General features: G+C 40.1%; 1 protein-coding gene across 2 annotated transcripts in view; it reads right to left on the minus strand.

Moving 5' to 3' along the window:
- Positions 1–4,960: 4,960 nt before the first annotated feature.
- The window catches only part of deptor (DEP domain containing MTOR-interacting protein), a 42,775-nt gene continuing 28,798 nt past the window's right edge, over positions 4,961–18,937 (minus strand). For both annotated transcript variants that reach the window (XM_086310888.1, XM_086310887.1), the window contains exons 6-10: positions 17,129–17,311; positions 16,197–16,349; positions 12,920–12,990; positions 12,471–12,575; positions 4,961–8,674 (exon numbers count right to left, since the gene is read on the minus strand). In XM_086310888.1, coding sequence (XP_086167014.1) covers positions 8,552–8,674; positions 12,471–12,575; positions 12,920–12,990; positions 16,197–16,349; positions 17,129–17,311 — 635 coding nt within the window. In that variant the 3' untranslated portion in view covers positions 4,961–8,551. The remainder of the gene's footprint in view (positions 8,675–12,470; positions 12,576–12,919; positions 12,991–16,196; positions 16,350–17,128; positions 17,312–18,937) is intronic.

The raw sequence follows: 18,937 nt of genomic DNA on the forward strand, positions 1-18,937 counted from the left end.
GGCGAAACAACTAGTAGCTCAGTGTTCCAACATTCGAAAGAAGGGACTGCTCTCACAGCTAGAGATTGACGAGGTACAACACAAATGCTACGGCAAGGAGGAGTCAGGACGCCAGGTCAGGGGGGAGATATCATCACCCCCACCCGAGATTGGGTACATAGCCCCAAGTGCGATAGGAGAAGGATCGTTGAGTGCGAGAGGAACTGACCTGAAAAATAGGATCATGGCCAAGCTTGAAACCTGGATCCCCCGTAGCCGGTTACCAAGATTACGTGAAGTACCCTCAGAAGGTCTGCTAGATGATGTTAATGCAGCACTACGGGCAATACCTACAACCACGATTACCGATACTAACAAGCTGATCTACAATACGGCAGCAGTGATCAGTGAGATGCTTGGCTACAAGTTGAACAGCCACAAGGGGCAGTACCCTCCATGGAGAAGGAGGCTAGAGGGCAAGATCAAAGTAGCACGGAGGGAGGTTAGCCAACTAACGGAGTTGCAGAAAGGTGCGACAAATAAGGTGCCTAAGAAATACAGCAAGTTGTCCATACCTGAGGCCTTGGAAACTGCCAAGCAAAGACTCACAGCCTTGGCCAGCCGCTTGAGGAGGTACACCAGAGAGATAGAAGGCAGGAGAATAAACCAGCTGTTCTCCACAGAACCAGCAAAGGTGTACTCTCAGTGGCAAGGGAACAATAAGAGAACAGCACCACCAAGGCTGGAGACGGAGCAATACTGGAAGAGCATATGGGAGAAGGATGCAACCCATAACGGCAATGCTCAGTGGCTAGAGGATCTGAGGGCAGACCACAGCGACCTCCCTGAACAGGGTCCAGTAACCATCACAGTGGCAGATATCCAAGAAAGGGTCTCCAGTATGAAGAGTTGGACAGCACCAGGGCCCGACATGGTTCACGCCTACTGGCTGAAGAAGCTGACTGCACTCCACGAGCGTCTGGCAGCACAAATGAACCAGCTGCTAGTTAACGAAAGACACCCGGAATGGCTAACTGAAGGCTGGACGGTCCTGATCCCCAAGGACCCCAAGAAGGGACCGGTCCCCTCCAACTACCGACCAATAACCTGCCTCAGTACTACATGGAAGCTCCTGTCAGGCATCATATCGGCTAAGATGAACAGGCACATGGGTCAATACATGAGCGGGACACAGAAAGGAATTGGCAAGAATACCAGAGGTGCAAAACACCAGCTACTGGTAGACAGAACAATCAGCCGAGACTGCAAGACCAGACTGACCAACCTGTGCACTGCCTGGATTGATTACAAGAAGGCCTATGACTCAATGCCCCACAGCTGGATACTGGAATGCCTAGAATTGTACAAGATCAATGGGACCCTAAGAGCCTTCATCAGGAACTCAATGGGGATGTGGCGTACAACACTAGAGGCCAACTCCAAGCCCATAGCACAAGTTACCATCAAGTGCGGGATCTACCAAGGAGATGCTCTGTCCCCACTGCTGTTCTGCATAGGCCTGAACCCCCTCAGTGAGATCATTAACAAGACTGGCTACGGATACCGACTACGGAACGGAGCAGTTGTCAGCCACCTCCTGTACATGGATGACATCAAGCTGTATGCCAAGAGTGAACGAGACATCGATTCACTGATCCACACTACCAGGCTATACAGCAATGACATTGGAATGTCGTTCGGACTGGAGAAGTGTAGTCGGATGGTAACAAAGAGAGGGAAGGTAGTCAGAACTGAGGGGATTGAACTACCAGAAGGCAACATTGCAGACATAGAGGACAGTTACAAGTACCTGGGGATCCCGCAGGCAAATGGGAACCATGAAGAGGCCGCTAGAAAGGCTGCAACCACCAAGTACCTGCAGAGGGTCAGGCAAGTCCTGAGGAGTCAGCTGAATGGTAAGAACAAGATCCGGGCCATCAACACATACGGCCTGCCCGTGATCAGGTACCCTGCTGGGGTAATAAGCTGGCCAAAGGAGGAGATAGAAGCCACTGACATAAAGACAAGAAAGCTCCTGACCATGCATGGAGGGTTTCACCCCAAGTCCAGCACCCTGAGGCTGTACGCTAAGCGGAAGGAAGGGGGCCGGGGACTGGTGAGTGTCAGCACCACAGTCCAGGATGAGACAAGGAACATCCAAGAATACATTGGGAAGATGGCCCCAACTGACCGAGTGCTCAGTGAATACCTCAGGCAGCAGAAACCCAAGAAAGAGGAGGGAGACGAGGAACCATCATGGAAGGACAGGCCCCTGCACGGTATGTACCACCGGCAGATAGAGGAGGTGGCTGATATCCAGAAATCCTACCAGTGGCTGGACAAAGCTGGACTGAAAGACAGCACAGAGGCACTAATCATGGCAGCACAAGAACAAGCTCTGAGTACAAGATCCATAGAGGCTGGGGTCTATCACACCAGGCAAGACCCCAGGTGCAGGCTGTGTAAAGATGCCCCAGAGACTATCCAGCACATAACAGCAGGGTGCAAGATGCTAGCAGGCAAGGCATACATGGAACGCCATAACCAAGTGGCCGGCATAGTGTACAGGAACATCTGTGCCGAGTATAACCTAGAAGTCCCGAGGTCAAAATGGGAGATGCCCCCAAGGGTGGTGGAGAATGACCGAGCTAAGATCCTGTGGGACTTCCAGATACAGACGGACAAAATGGTGGTGGCTAACCAACCAGACATAGTGGTGGTAGACAAACAGAAGAAGACAGCCGTAGTGATCGATGTAGCGGTTCCCAATGACAGCAATATCAGGAAGAAGGAACACGAGAAGCTGGAGAAATACCAAGGGCTCAGAGAAGAGCTCGAGAGGATGTGGAGGGTGAAGGTAACGGTGGTCCCCGTGGTAATCGGAGCACTAGGTGCGGTGACTCCCAAGCTAGGCGAGTGGCTCCAGCAGATCCCGGGAAAAACATCGGAGATCTCTGTCCAGAAGAGCGCAGTCCTGGGAACAGCTAAGATACTGCGCAGGACCCTCAAGCTCCCAGGCCTCTGGTAGAGGACCCGAGCTTGAAGGATAAACCGCCCGCAGGGGCGTGCTGGGTGGTTTTTTATATATATATATATATATATATACTTTTTTTTTCTTCCTCAGTTCAGCAATCTGTATATAACGATCTGGTTCTGTTGATACAGAAAGAGAAAAATCTTTCCTTGGGTCAACTAAGGAGCAAGGCAAGGGCTAAAATTTACCAGTTTTATACACTGCCACAAAGAAGAGGGCAGGGTGTATAATCATGTGTAAGCTACCAGAAAAAAACTCAGCTAACTTATTTATTATAAATGTTATAATCATTCCACTGGTGTCATTTAAATTGCAATGTAAAAAAATTAAATTAGTCTCATTTGAATGCCGTGCTTTGTATCTGTTCACCTCCTTGTTTGTTGTGTGGTCCCCACACTTGTAACCTACTTCTTTAGAGTGAGATGAGCTTCGAACAGGACTGCCTGATGAAAGGAGGCTGTCTGGGTCAAATGCACAATGGCATACACTACAAAGAGGTTCGACAGTTTCAGTCCAGATTATTCCTCTGAATGATGGACTGACGTGTGCTGTGGATCAGGTTCACATTATATATATATATATATATATATATATATATATATATATATATAATATGTGATATATATATGTAATGACAAGCTTTGATACCATTAAGTTGTATTTGAACCCAAGGTACCCAAGGTACAAAATTGTATAACTTGGATGTTATAATGTTTTTTTGTTTGCACACAGCTGCATATTTGTTGAATGTTGACAATTTGTTGACGATGACAACTGTTACCTTTAAAAAAACTGCATTCATGTATTGTCTGGACATGATTATTTCAGAATATATATGATAATTGCACTATTTCAAAGGTTTTTCTTTTGACGTTTTAATAATCTAGAGAGCTAGAACGTTAGTCACATATTAATTTTGTTCGAGTCTGTCGAATAGAAATTGTTTTGACATATAAATTTAGTAATATAGACTTGGTTAAAATTGACTTTAATAGATTTAAATTTAAAAGATTCTGAAAACTGTCGTTTATTCTGTTTGTAATAAATAATAATGCGCCAAGTATAAAATGGATCAATAAATGTATACTATATATATACACATCTTTTTCTCATTTCTTAAAAAAAATAAAATTTACATGTTTTACTAACAAAACACATTTTAACACATCTTTGTGTCAAAATAACACATCTGTGTGTTGACTTACTTTAACAGAAGATGTGTTAAAGGAGCAGACACATTATTTTGTGTTAAAATTGACACATCATGTGTTGTCCCTGAGCAGATACAGCACATGTGTTAAAATCTAACACATGATGTGTCAGTTTTAACACATCACTGCTAAGCGTGTATTTGCCAGTGACAGTCAAGAGATAACTTCAGGTATTGTATTGTAAACATTGCACCTTTTGAAGGTAGCAAACAAACGTTGATGTTGATCTACCATGTAGACATCCCAGTCTCAGAAAACATTTGTACTAAACCTTCATCAGATGGGTGGTATTGACAAATTTGACCAAACTGATAAAAGACCGAACCTAAAGGCTTTTTTGTATTTATTATTTTAGCCAAAACAAACACTTTCTTCAGTATTTCTTTCTTTAACTGTTTACACAGAAAGGTTGGGAACCATGTACTGCAATAGGGCATTGTGTGTGCTGACTCCAGGGAAAAAAATTGGTGATCATTGTACAACTGATACATCTGAGGTATGAAGGAAAACCAGGCGAAGTGTGACAAAGAAATACAGAATGTAATTACTTGTACAGCTGCTGTTATTGTGTATATATATATATATATTTATTTTATACACAATAGTTATTTTTTTTTCAACTTTAATTTATATATTTTAAAATAACTATCTTTATCCTTATCAAAAAGGTGAAATTTAGTCATACTAAGTGCATGAAGAGGTTCAGACAGTCCTGAGGATGAAACCACAAGCACAATGAATTTGTGAAATCAGTTTATTTATTTGACACTTGATCAGCTCTTTAATACATTCGAACTTACAATGAGATTTAGCTTTTTTGTGAAAAACAGACTGCTACTGTCAGCTTTTGTTGTTCTGATAACAAACATTCAATCTCGGATAGCAGAAAAAAAGAACAAACAGCTGTGCTGAAAATGTGTAACCTCTCATAGCCAAGAATCCCCATTGATCTTATTACACATTAAAGTTGAAGTATAGAACCGGCAACGGCACAAAAACGAAGACAGCGGTGATGTACGTTCTGTCAGATCAAATGACTGTGCATTTGTTATCTATACAACACTGATTGTCACTAAAACTGAAGCTGTGGTGACTTGGAGCAACCACCTTGCAAAGTTGCAAATGACTGAACAGAGAAGAGAATGAGAGGGGGGAAAAGAGGAGGAACAAAGTGACCACCATCTCTTATTGGCAGCAAACTCAGGTCTTAAGGCAAACGCTTTCGGTTAACAGTCAGCAAACTCATATAAGCCAACCTGGCACAACCCCTTCAAGATTTAACACTCTTGAAACTTTCTTCTCCTCCAAATCAAACTGTCATCTGCTTCTGTCCAATGAAACTGCATCAAACATTATCTACAGAAGAAAATCACAGATCACTTTCCAGATGCACAAAAGAAGAATTACTAAGTTACAAACTGCATATAGATGAATTTTAATGAGAGAAAACAGAGAAAAATTGAATCCATACCAAGTGTAGATATTAACATTAAAGATTAATGAAATCGCTACATCAGACTAATGAAAACCCAGAGAAGAAATTATTTTGTGCTTTGAGATTTCTTTCTAATAAACATATTGTACGGTTGCTGGGTAAAAGCAAAGTGCAACTACTTGAAAGCGTTTTGGAGAACATTAATACGATACATTAACAGTACAATATATGGCATTATCCATGTAACAACGTGAGCAGATTACAGATTTTGAGGCAAAATTCTGTAAATCTGAGGAGGACATATTCGGCAACAACATATTCCAGCTGTTTAGATCATTGAATGAGTTAGGCCTAAAATCTGCTGTTGTATCTGAAATGATTTGCCAGATAAATCAGATGAAGGAGTGGGCTTTAGATTAGGAGATAAAGCTAAACAAGCACATATTTACATTATTTGACTGCCTACTACATCCAAGCACATTAAGATAAATCAATGAATAGTCGACTGAATTAACCGGCAACGGCACAAAAACATATTTGGAGGTAGTTCACTAGGACATATTAACTCTACAGTTTGGCTGTAACAACTGTGAATATACTGTGGTTGAAAACAAAGTTTACATTTCTGCATCTGTGTTTTTTTGCAGTAATAATTTCCTCCTCCAGACATGGAATATAGTTTAGTCTAAGACAAAACAAGGAACAAGTGCTGCTCAGGACTACAGACACATAGTGTATGAACGATATGAGTATCACTTATCCATGCTCTGTTTTTTCTAAATTCATGCTAGTATGTATAAACACAAGATGGCACAGTAGTAACATACGCGGGATCCTCATATTATTTAGAGGCTATAATTCAAGCCTGATCTAATCCACTTAGCTTCAAGCTACATCAAGCTGATTCAAGGATTTAAAGATTCATTAGAAACAATTCTCTTATTTACCTTTTTCCCATTGAAGCAGTGAAGTGATAAACCTGAAATCTAAAGAAAGAATTCCAAAGCAACGTTATTAAAAAAGAGAAAGATAGCATCATAAACAGTGGATACTTTACTCACGTTTCACATGTTTACTGGTTTACATCACAGTAGGAATACGACCAAAGTGTTTTGGCACAGAGCCTTCATTAGAGCCCAACTCTTATTTCTCTCAGTTTGAAAACTAATTTTGAAAAATGAAGCTATTTTTCGCTCTGAGTAAAACCTGTAGGGTCAAAAGCTTGTTTCCACTACTACGAGAGAATTAAAAAGTGTCATCCGTAGGTCAAAAATCTGTCTTATTATCTCAAAATTCAAGTTAGGTATCTCAAAATTTTAACTTACTGACTCAAACTTATGAAAAAGTTAAAATGAAACCTTCAGAAAAAGCTGGAAAAAAGTCCCCAAAATGAACAAAATGTTCTTTGATTCTGAGGAAAACTGCTCCCTTTATTTAAAATGATTGAATATTCAGGCGTGTCGCTCATTTATCTGCTACTGGAGACAAAAATCAGACAAGGCCATCATACATTAAATTTCTGTACATATACATCTTTTCTTATCTGTCTGAAAACTCTTTAGCGCATACACGATATGGTGCTTGATGTGTAACTGCGCCGCATGTACAGATAATAAAGGAGAAAAGGATGTGGGGGAGGGGCGGAGGAAGTCATCCTTCCACATTAGTTTCAAATTAGGGAAGTCTGATTGAATCAAATTCCCCCCAAAAAGGACGTTTCAGTCAACCAAGTGCTTTGGTTGTTTACTTCTTATCTTTATTATACATCAAACATCAAATGATATATAAAAGTTAAAAGGTCAATCAAATGTTCTCTAAGTTTACATTAAGGCTGGTTGGTATGACTCCAATTAGAGTCATTTTTATTTTTAGTATTCCCTCTTTTGGCAATTCTTAATGGTATGTAACACATCTTGTGTCCACATCTCAAAGGCAAGTATAACAGAAACCTCCGAATTCTTTTAAAAAAACTACAGACAGTGATATTGTCGGTCACTGTCTATTTTCTAGGCTGCATATAAGGTTAAAGTGCCTAACAGAGCGCTGTCACGGGTAATCAGAATAGGTTACAAGGTTTAATGGGAGACAGGTTTTCTAAAGCCAGACTTCTAAACTTTGTGTCTGTAAGTCTTTAATTGCTTTTCTATATACAATGTGCTTATTAATGTAGCATGTAAGTTTATCGCCTTTATAACATTCTTAGCAGCTAGGAAAAAATCTACCTCAACATCGATTAAGTTGGTATTTTACATTTTCCACATGGCGACGGCAGGTGTTTGTCTTTTCCCGTTGAACATAATGGTTCCATTATGGCACCCCTGAAAACCCTGAAATTACATGTAGTAGCAGTGTGAAGTGTGTCTTCCTGTCCTTCTCAGCAGAGGGCAGTGTTGAGCCACCAGGAACAGCTCACTGGAGTAGAGGTTGCTTTCATGGCGCCATGAAATATTCGTCCTCATTTTCAGCTTTCTACTCTCTGATCCACGAGTTATAATGGCAAAACTTAATTTCACATCTTCTCACATCCTTTGAACACACTCTCCAGGGTGAGTTTTCTGACTCCAAGCTCTTCCGTGGTGTCTGTTTTGGTTCTGTGTGTCAGTGTGTGAGTGCGCACACCACGAAACCAAAGGAAAAAAATCCAAAACAACCTAGTTTCTCCAAATATTGACTCGTTTGCTTGACTACAATAGCCTCATTTTTAAGCACACACACAGTTTCTTGGTTATCCACCTTGTTCAAACAATGCTGGAACAGAGCTAGTGAGACGTGGTTTCAAGTCTTCAGTGTTTCGCTCTCGATGGGGTTTTGAGGTTAAGTACTACTTCAGTCCCCACATTTTTTCCTGCATTACTCTTCTGAGAGGTTTCCTCTTGGAGCTCTCTTTAATGCTTACACCTCCTCCATCACTTCCATGACAATCGTCCGCGGACCGGTCAGGATCAGGTTGCTGACGGTTCGGTAGTCGTGACAGAGGACGTTCAATCCGTTCACCGCCACCACGAACTGACACACCTGGAGAAAGTTGACAGAAACAGGAGACATGCTTGATCACCTTTAATGCCACTCATAGAGAAAAAAGAAAAGAGGCAGATAGCGATATATTTAATTATAGCTGCAAAAAACTCCCCAGATATTTACAATACAGCCTGTAAATAAGGGCACAACTATTTGATTTGAAATTACGAATTAATTATATTTACCTACAAATACATAACGGTAGACACACATAAATAAGGAGTTAACAAGTCAGGTTTTTACAGGAAACAATTATACCATACGTAAGTAATGTGTGAGTAATTTTGATGAGCAATTTTGAGTATTGATGTGCTATTATTCAACTGTATTTTTATTTTATCAACATAAATGTGATGAGGACTATTCTCTCTTACCAACTTACAAGAATAAAAAGATCCCATCAAAATTTGCAGCCCTATGTGATCTGATAATGGAGAAATTCATTGTCCTACTTCATAATACAACCCACACGCTGAAAAGTGCAGTGTACTTACAATGAAAGTTACTCATACATTACCTACAATTACTCACAGTATAGTTATTTCTTTGTTTCTTATAAAAACCTGACTTGTTATATAATACAGGTGTATTTATCTTTAAGGGCTTGTAAGCAAATATAATTATATTGTAATTTCAAATAAAGTACATTGAAATTCCTTTTAATTACAGGGAAATTATACCCTTAGTCGTGGCCCACATTGCAAAGTTTTACAAAAAGCCATCAGGCCTACAGAAGAATTCGAATTTTATTCTACAAAGCCGAAATCTACATTTGCTGCAATGAAAGACAGCCTGCTATACTTTATCCAAACTGTGCTTCTCTCTGTATCAAGTTTTCATCTGTAAAGCTCTACGGTCAAAGCTTATAAGTATAAACTATAGCTGCCTTACTCCTGCCTTACAGTTCTTTGGGCTTTAAGTTGGGAAAGCACATCACTGAGGGGATAGTGTGAGTGCCCTTTGGTCTTGTTAAATGTTCACTTATATTAATAGACAAAAAAGTGTCTACATCTAGTAAGTCTGTTCTTTCGTCAAAATTATAACAGTAAATTAAAGACACATGTTATTAATAACCTGCCCCAGCAAAAGCTAATAAATCCCCTACACTCTCATCTGAATAAGTTTAAGGCTTATTTTAAAACACAAAAACAACCTAAAAAAAAACTTGGAAGCTTTAAGTTGTGAGCATTCAAAGCAATAGGTGGCCATCTTTTATATACAGTCTATGAACAATTATACAAAGGAGCATTTGGCCGTCCTTCACTTTAACATGCAAGAGTGCAAATGCTTCTGGGTTGTCTTTTTTTTTATCAGCACAAGTTTCAGTGTCAACACATGTAACCTAACACAGGTGTCAGTGAGCACAGAGCACAGTCATAGCTCAAAACTGTGAGCTCACTGATGTAAAAAATATAACTGAGTTTGAATAACAAGAGGTACAACATGATTGCCTCACTCCAAACCACTCCTGTCACGCCTGAATGCCCCCTATGTTATCGTTTAACCACTTCTGCAGCTGCAGATAAAAATAAGGCGTCTTTTCAAAACTGCCTTCTAGCTGCCGTTCTTGCAACATGATCCTGCTGCTGTGTTTTTTGCAAACTTTTAAACCACATACTCACTCACATAAGCACTCCCTGCTTTACTGGCCCCTAAAAGTTTTTTTTTTTTTTCTCTCTTCACGATGCCAAAAAAGATCGATTAAGAACAAAAGCACCTCATTATTCTCATATTTTAATAGCCCATAAATCAACCACGTGCAGACAGCCGAGGAAAGATTGAAGAAAAACAAACTCTAACAGATAGTTTATTGACTGTGCATACAGGAAACATTATGCATGTGGAAAATTTCTTGGAGTGAACAGCTACCTAAACTTGCCTGTTACACAGAAAAGTGAACACATGCAGAGAGAGGCCTCTAGGAATATTCTCACGGCAATCGTTGCTCAGTGTTTTTCCAGCACTCCTAAATGTTTCTGTGCTAGAAAGCTCAAAATAGGCAAAGGAAATAAGAGGAAAGAGAGATTAAGTGTGATGAAGAAGAGGGGGAAAAAAACGCCAGGCTGCTAATCCTATGTAGCAGAGGAATTTAAGACCCTCACTGTAATCACACCCAGATCTCTACGGGCTATACTGCACTATTTTCAGAGCCAAAACAGTCTTCTTCATTCTTCTTCATTTGACCATCTCATCTTTATCTTTGGTTCCCTGAATTCATCTCTCTAGTCTACCTTTCCTTCCAATATCTTTAACTATCTTTAAACTACTCCCCATCTTATCCCTCCTCTTTCTCCCCTATCCAAACATTCCTTCTCTCGGGCTGCAGGGTTGTTAATCTTGGCTGGACCCTAGCTGGACGAAATGTTTCCCTGTGCTGAGATGGTTAAAACCCCTCTCACAAAGTGAAATGACAGAAACAGGAAAAGATGCAACAAGTTAAAAGGTGTGTGAAACGACTCGGCTGTAATCTGAAGACGATGACTTGTCGCTTTTTTGGATTTTTGCCTGGACTGTAGTTTCAACATCTGACAACATGACGCCCCTCTCAGGACTGCGGTCTTCTTTCATTAAACAGTAATAAAAACACTCAGGTGAGGTGGAACCTCCGAGGAAACGTGAGGAGTGCGATTAACTCCACACAAATAAACTGATGACGATACTGCACACACCGCTGCACACGAGGAACTTAATGTACAAACCTGACACGATGGAAATCAGATAAAGCTAATGTAATAATCTGGTTTTTGGCGTGGTATTTATTGGCTTAATGGGTATAAAAGATGCTCAACACAAACAGACCATGTTAAATGTTTAATAAAAATGGTGCACAATTAAAACAGCTTCCACATGAGGTCTTCATATTTTGTCCCAATTAAGTCCAAAATAAGTTTAACACACGTGAAACGCTCTCTGAGCGACAACACCTTTATGACTGACTTGAACATGTTTCTATGGTAATAATCAGTCACCAGAGCAGAAGTGATATTATTTCCAGAGGCTCTTTCCTCTTTTAGTGCTAATACTCAAACTCATCTCCTCTACCTACTTCCTCCTCTTCCAGTTTTCATCTTCAGCTCATGTGTCTTCGCTATGGCAACCATCCTTTCTTTCAGTCAGTTGCACACATTTTCTCCTTTAATTAAAAGAAAACATCCCTGTAACAGAACAACTAAATGATGTGTACTAAAGGATATGGAAAGTGATATGTACACAAGAAAGCCCTTTTGCTTCCATCGGTGACCACCCTACATGAGTAACACGCTATCAATAATTAATTTCTTGTTTTTCAGGCTCCTTCTACAATTTTTTTCAGTCATTGCACTCTGGCCCCGCTCTCCATGTTGTGGTAAAGTTGCTGTGCTCTGCATTCCCAGGATTCCTTGCTGCCATTCTGTTGACATACCTTCATGGCAGCTGTAGCAGCACAGCTACCATTATCCTTTCATACTCCTTGATTTTTTCCCCACCCCTACTACAGCACATTTGTGCCACTCTTTCCTCCCATCCTAGCATCCTCCTCCTGTGGGCTGAATCTACAAAAAGAATCCTTAAACTCTTGTTTGACATTTAAATGCTTCTCCGACAGTCTACAGACTTAACGGAGCTGCCCTCTTGAAATCAAAATCCACAGCAAAAAGCATCCGCAGAGGTGCAAAAAGCAAGTTTATGTCTCAGATTTCACTAAGAAGTGCGTGTAGTACATCTATTGTTCTTCTCTTCAATTCATCTGATGACAGAAGCCTGCAGGGGTTCATCATTCTTTCAGGAGTTCACACATTTCTACCAGTCTTACCTTCATGCCAGCAGCGGCAGCAGGTCCACCTGGATCCACAGCCTGGATGTGACAGGGTTTGCTTCCTCGCACCACAAACCCCCAGCCCACAGCATCGCCTATAATCTGAGGACAACAGCAGCAGATGAGACGCAGAATATCTCACTTCTTTTCAATCCCATGCTCAGTGACTTTAGATGGTGAAATAATGTACTTTAAAGTACTGTTTGCACATTATACTTTGGATTTTTGTCGTGTGATGCTCAGCTGAGACTCTTTGGTGATCACACTTAACTTAAAAAGAATAGGGAGGGATGTATGTGTGCTGTCTGCTTACGCCCATGAATCATGGGACCTTTCACATATATTCGCGTGTGTCTGTGTGTGTGTGAGGACATGTGTGATTGCTCAAATAGTCTCCGTTAGACCTCAGCTCTCTGTGTGCGAGTGTGTGTCTGTGTGTGTCCTACAGTGAATGTCTTCTTTATAAAAGGTCCTCCTGGTCTCTGCAGCTCCTCTGGACTCACTTGTCTCTTCAGGACTGTTGAGAAAGACACATCAACACAACACACAATGTTACAGCAATAAGACGACACACTGGCTTGGGCATGCACACATGAAACAGGTCTATTTTTGGTTAAACATGTACGTGTGTGTGTGTAGAAACTATGAGTGTTGGTCACATGCTAATAATGCCTTTGAGGCACCCTGCTTCCTGAAACAGTATAGCTTTCCTTCCTCTAGTCCAACTTCCCCTTACCAGTACTTGCATCGACATGACTCTCCACAAGGATCCAAAAGACTTTTGTGTCTTATTAATTAATTAGATTAAATTAATTGGAAATGTCCTCATTTTAAGGAGGAAAAATGAAAAGAAATTGGAGAGCAAAAGGTGAGATACAAAAGTTAAAATAAATAAGATCTTTCAATGCTCTTTAGACAATGCTCTTTATTAACAACTTTTCTTAGGCTTGGTGATCGCATTATTACTGACTGCTATGATTTATGAGCATTTATGATGAGTCTGTGAATGAAGCTATAGTTGCTTTATGCGATGTAATGGCCATAAGTATGAAGCGTCTGACCATAGTTTTTCCAACTAAAGCCTCTCCAGGACATTAAACTAATTGATTTCCCGCTAGCTGTTCCCACTCATCTATTGGACATTTCCTTCACTTTGTTGTTTTCCTTCCTTTAGGTCAGGTCCATTGACCTTTTCCATATCATCTTCTTAAATATTTTATCAATATGGTGTCTCAGTCAAAGAAGCCCTGACTGGCCAAACCAAAGTTGTTTGTTCCAGTTTTGAAAGCTTTTTTATTGAAGATTAAGTCCAGACAGATATTCATGCCTCACTCCTTTTGCTTTTTTCTAGTTTATATCCATGTGAATGTGAGTGCGAATGGTTTTCTGTCTCTATGTTTTAAGTTTTCTTATGCAGGGTGGTGTTTCAGTTCCTCATCTCCTATAATAGGACCTATCATAGGGCTGCATATGTTTAGCTGATAGGCTTTTAAGAATAGCCAGATCTCCTTTACCACTGGAGAATTGGAGGGTCTAACAAACTCTTATGTCTATAGCCTCTGTAAAGTAGAAAAATACAAATAAGTAAGCAGCTTTCAGCCTTTGTGTGCACATTGAGTTCAGATTTCAACAGGTGCTTAGTATTTAATAACAAACTATAAATCAACTCGATATGTGCCGCAAAGATCACTGAATAACTCTCAAAAATCTAAAAGCAAAAAATGCAAGGACATTTCTTAGAAAGCCAGTGGCCCGTGCTTGACAAATCACTTATGGTCTACATCGCAACACTTAACTGTAATCTGATAAAGAAGAGGAAGTGAAGTGCAAAGGACCGCTAATCCTCTAGAGCTGGAAATTTTCATAATCTCTCTGTGGAATTCCAATCTGATCAGATATACAGGACAATTTCTCTTAACATTCTGTTATCTGCCCCCTTTGTGTCACGATGACATAACCTTTTTTAATGGTGTGACTTTATAGAAACAAAACACTGGTCAAAGCTCACCCCATTCATCTTATATGGAGTTTCTTCCTCCTCGTATGTGAAGCAAAAGAGAAATACCCTTACTCTGTGTGTGTGTGTGTGTGTGTGTGTGTGTGTGTGTGTGTGTGTGTGTGTGTGTGTGTGTGTGTGTGTGTGTGTGTGTGTGTGTGCCTTCCTCTTCCTGCTCATTGTGCACCATGAGCAAGTGCTAATGTAAAAGGGGGGGCTGCTGGCACAAAGAAACTCTTGTCGAGGACTCTGCTTGAATCAAACACATCAGAGGACACCTCAAAGTAGCCAAAATAAAACACTCAGAAACACACACACGGCTCAAGGGCGTCACTGCCAAGTTTTCAAATCTGCACAGAGAATTTAAAGCCGTTCATTTCCAAATGACAGGTATGATTGTCACTTTCCTTTAAGCAGTGCATATCTGCTTTCCACTGAAGTAAACGTGCGCTCATTAGGATTTTTCTTCAGCATGTCTTCCCACAGAAAAACAAGCTAATTCACAGTTTGCGATAGAATAAATGTGGGTTAAGCAGTCTGTTATATGACCTGTTGTGAGTCTTCTATGCGTTTAGTTGTCAAGTTTGTAATATGGATATTTGTCAATTTGAATTATATAGGATTTCAACTAGTCCACCTGACGCCTCTCTCACTGACGGCAGCTGATTCTCACGCTTCATTTCCTTCTTTCCAACTGAGCAAGTCTGAAGCCTAATTTAGTAACTTTAATTTCAAAAAACACAAAGTAAAATATCTAGTGAGAAACCTGCTGTGCAGTGGAGGTCTTGTGTTCCTGCTACACAAACAGCTCTCTTTCTGTTTTTTTGTTTTTTTACCACAGGAGTGTCAAACATACAGCTGGCCTGGCCCCCAGACATCACCCATGATCTGGCTTATTGCAACAAACTAACTAAGCACCAGATAACAGTGTTTTGCTTTAAGTGTTACATTAAAGAACAGAAAAGTTCCTATTTTTCAGCATTTACAATAGAAATGTTTCTCTTTTTTGTTATATTGAGTCACTGGTTAAAAGAACAGCACAACAACCTTTTCTGTCATTTTAAGCATTTAGTCATTAAAGTTTACGTCAGGGGACCTGTGCTGATTTTTTATTTATTTATGTAATATTTCTTTATACAATGTGGAAAAACTCTTTTCAAAATTTAATTTATTTTTCTTAAGAAATCTTATGGAATAAATGTGTGCTTGGATTTCTTTACACTAAAAGGACGGGGAACAGTTTGTAGATCCACACAAGCTCAAACTGGGCTCTGTGTGCACCACTACATAAAAAGGGTTTTGACACCTCTGGTTTAGCACGTGACAGAGCTGCATGCAGCAGCACACAGACTGAAGCTGTCCACTGTCTAAGAGAAAAAGTCAGAAGTTCTTTGCTTCTCTAAATGACCGCTTTAAAAATCCAAAGTAGAGCCACTATATTAAAAAATAACTTTACAATTAGTAAATAACATGAATCTGTCAGTAAGAACACACAACAACTAAAATCATTTGGACTTATTCCCATTTATTAATGAGGTTAGTTTAAACTATTATAACTGCCACTGTCTACTGAAGACTTCATTTAACTCTATATGCAGCAACTTTAAACCACAGCTTTAGAAAACCTGACAGTTAAGCGAAGATATAGTTCTTGCTCCATAGTTTTTTTTATGTTCAGTGGGAGTGGGGCCCATTACAAAATACACTCGATATCTATGTTGTCATACCAGATTTAGGGTTGCAAAGGACAGGCGGACTGCTGCTGAGCGTAGGACTGCTGCTGTAATAACCACTGCTGCAATAACCGATGCTGCCACAGCTGCTGCTCATGCTGCTCCGACGAACTCCGACAGACACCTTTATCTCTTTTGTGGGACTCACTGAGACAGAGAAACACAAACTGAGTTGTTAGTCTGAAAGACAGCCAGAAAAAAGAGAAAGAAGGCAAAGCAGAATAAAGGCTTGATTTACAGTTCACCAGTGTGGCCTCTGGAGCTGCAGACCAATCTAAAGACAGGAAAAACCAGCACTACATAGAGCCCCTTACTTCATTCATATAAAATATTGAGTCTTTTCTCATTGGAATATATTGTGTAACCTCCTAAGTAGGTTAGACTTTTAATAACTATTTAATAGTTTTAAATGTGCATGCTTAACTTTCTCTTTGTTTTGCCATATTTTTTGTGCCACTTTGGTGAGACAGAGACTTTGTGCTCTGCTCTTATGCCTAGTAACACAAACAGGGCTGCTCTGTTATCTTCATAAGGCAGACACCACCAAGGACACAGGTTACAGAGAGTGGATTTGGGTATGTGTGTCAACAGAAGATAAGGCAAACTGGATAAATATGCCACTGAATCAAATAACCAGGGGCAATATTTAAACTGCTTAATAAGAGTAATGTTTCATGAACACATGGACACAGTGAAGGTTTCCTATGAAAGGTGACAAACTTCCCAAGGTCTCTACCAAACGTCTGCGAAAACTCTCACGGAGGAGCTGGGGTTCAGCAAAAGTTTAGATTTAAAAAACAATGTTTTACTTTTAAAATGACTGAAAGGAGGACACAGATTATTTAGCTGATCTGTCAGTTTGGAATTAAAGGAAATAATGAAGCAAAGCTTTTACACAGTTACTGAGAGTCAGATGGAGTGTGCACCTGAGAGAAAGCTGGTGTTGCCTCCGTCAGAGCTTTGTTTCCGGAGACAGAAGGGACTGTCGTGGCTCTCTGGGATGCTGCGCCCTCGCTCGTGAAGAAGTTCAATCAGTCGCCGACGTCGCCGGAAGTTCATCCTGAACTGGTAGAGGAGCGGCCCATCAACAAAGTGATTCTTGTTGGTGACTAATAACAGGGAAAATGGACATGAAGATCATAAATACGTTTTGTTATGTATCTGAAATGTATAAGCTTACTCCTATTGAGCCTTGATCTAGAACCTCAAACGCAAGTAACAATTTCCCTGGAGCTGCGCTAGAACACGATGACCACTGAGAGCACTGACCTCACTTATTTTCGCTGTGCTGATAAGATGAGATATGAGTACATTTTTATCAAAATTAACAAGCATGCCAAGGTGAAACTAATCACGTAAACCGGTCAAACTGCTGTCAATGTCACTGCTCTTACTGTGGTTTCAAAAGAGGTGAGATGCACAGTTTGAGAGAGAGAAGAGAAGCTGCTATTGTCTTCTTCCTGGCTGAAGAGTCACATAATGCCCGCGTGATGTCTTTTTTAACCCCCTCAAAGTATTTTGGGGGTTTTAATCTTTTCAACCAACCAGCTATAGACAGAAACCCAATTTCCTGTTTCAGGTTATGTAAGTTAACCTCTTGAAGCCAGATTATTGCCGTCTAGAAATGAGTTCCTGTTAATACTCACCCACAAAACAATGCAAAACAGCACAATACAGTCAGGGGGTGGGTCTGTGACCCAGCGTCTTTTCATTTATTTAGTATCGTTGATTTCCTATGTTAAAATAATGTTAAATTCAGGTGTTATTCTTAAGTTAAGGGTGTAGTTGAGTTTTTTTGTATTCTGTATTACTAATGAGATACGTTAAGTTCTAGTATTATTAGTTTGGTTGAGTTTTTAATCTGGTTTATGTTTCTTCTTCTAATACAGTATGTCATGTGTTTCATGTTGTCCTGTCTATGTCCCATTGTGTTTCCGGTTTTATTTTGAAGAGTCTTGTGTTCCATGTTCATTGTGTTTTGCTTCCCCTGTGGCATTCAGGTTCATTTATGCCAACTGTGTTTCCCCAGGTGTTTCCACTTTCCACATTACCCTTTTGTGTATTTAAGTCCTCTGTCTTCCTCTGTTCTTTGTTTGGTTGTCTGCTGTCTCAACGTCAAGTCACGGCTGGTCACAGAGTTTTATTTCTATTGCTTAGGTTCATGTTTCATGTTATAGTTATAATAGTAATTTAGCTGCTCCCAGTTTAGTTTTGCACCAGCCTTGTCTTGTTTTCCGTTTTTGACATCAGCACAAAATAACCGGCTCGCTTTTTGTTAAAGATTCAGTTCTGTCTCTCCCTTGTCTGCTTTCGGGTCTGCTCCACAAACACACCGGCTGTGACAAATACAACATTACTCCACACTGAAATAGCCAGACTATTAAGGTTTTAGTGAACCTAAAGTATATTTAAATAACTGATGTTTCTCAATGTCCTCCTTTTTGGAGAAAAAAAAAAGAGAGCTGTAGAAATCATTATTTCCTTCTTAGTAATGGCTGCTTCTTATTGGATATTGGATATATATATATATAAATGTAAAGTTCAGATTTGTGTGTAATGCATTACTGTAATCAAATTCCATTCTTCAGTAGTGCAGAGACTCATTACTGTAGTAAATCAAGCATTCACGTTACAGTTCGCACTACAAACGTTTTTCAGTTCAGCACGCGGGCAGACAGAATGTAAAACTGTAAGAATGACTTTCTGTCCAAAGATGAAGCTTACTTTATATACTT

Source organism: Aulonocara sp. 'chitande type north' Nkhata Bay, linkage group LG11 (genome assembly GCF_057382095.1).
Source record: "Aulonocara sp. 'chitande type north' Nkhata Bay isolate Kocher_YH1m ecotype deep benthic linkage group LG11, A_spYH_male_GT1.1, whole genome shotgun sequence".
Lineage (NCBI taxonomy): Eukaryota > Metazoa > Chordata > Actinopteri > Cichliformes > Cichlidae > Aulonocara > Aulonocara sp. 'chitande type north' Nkhata Bay.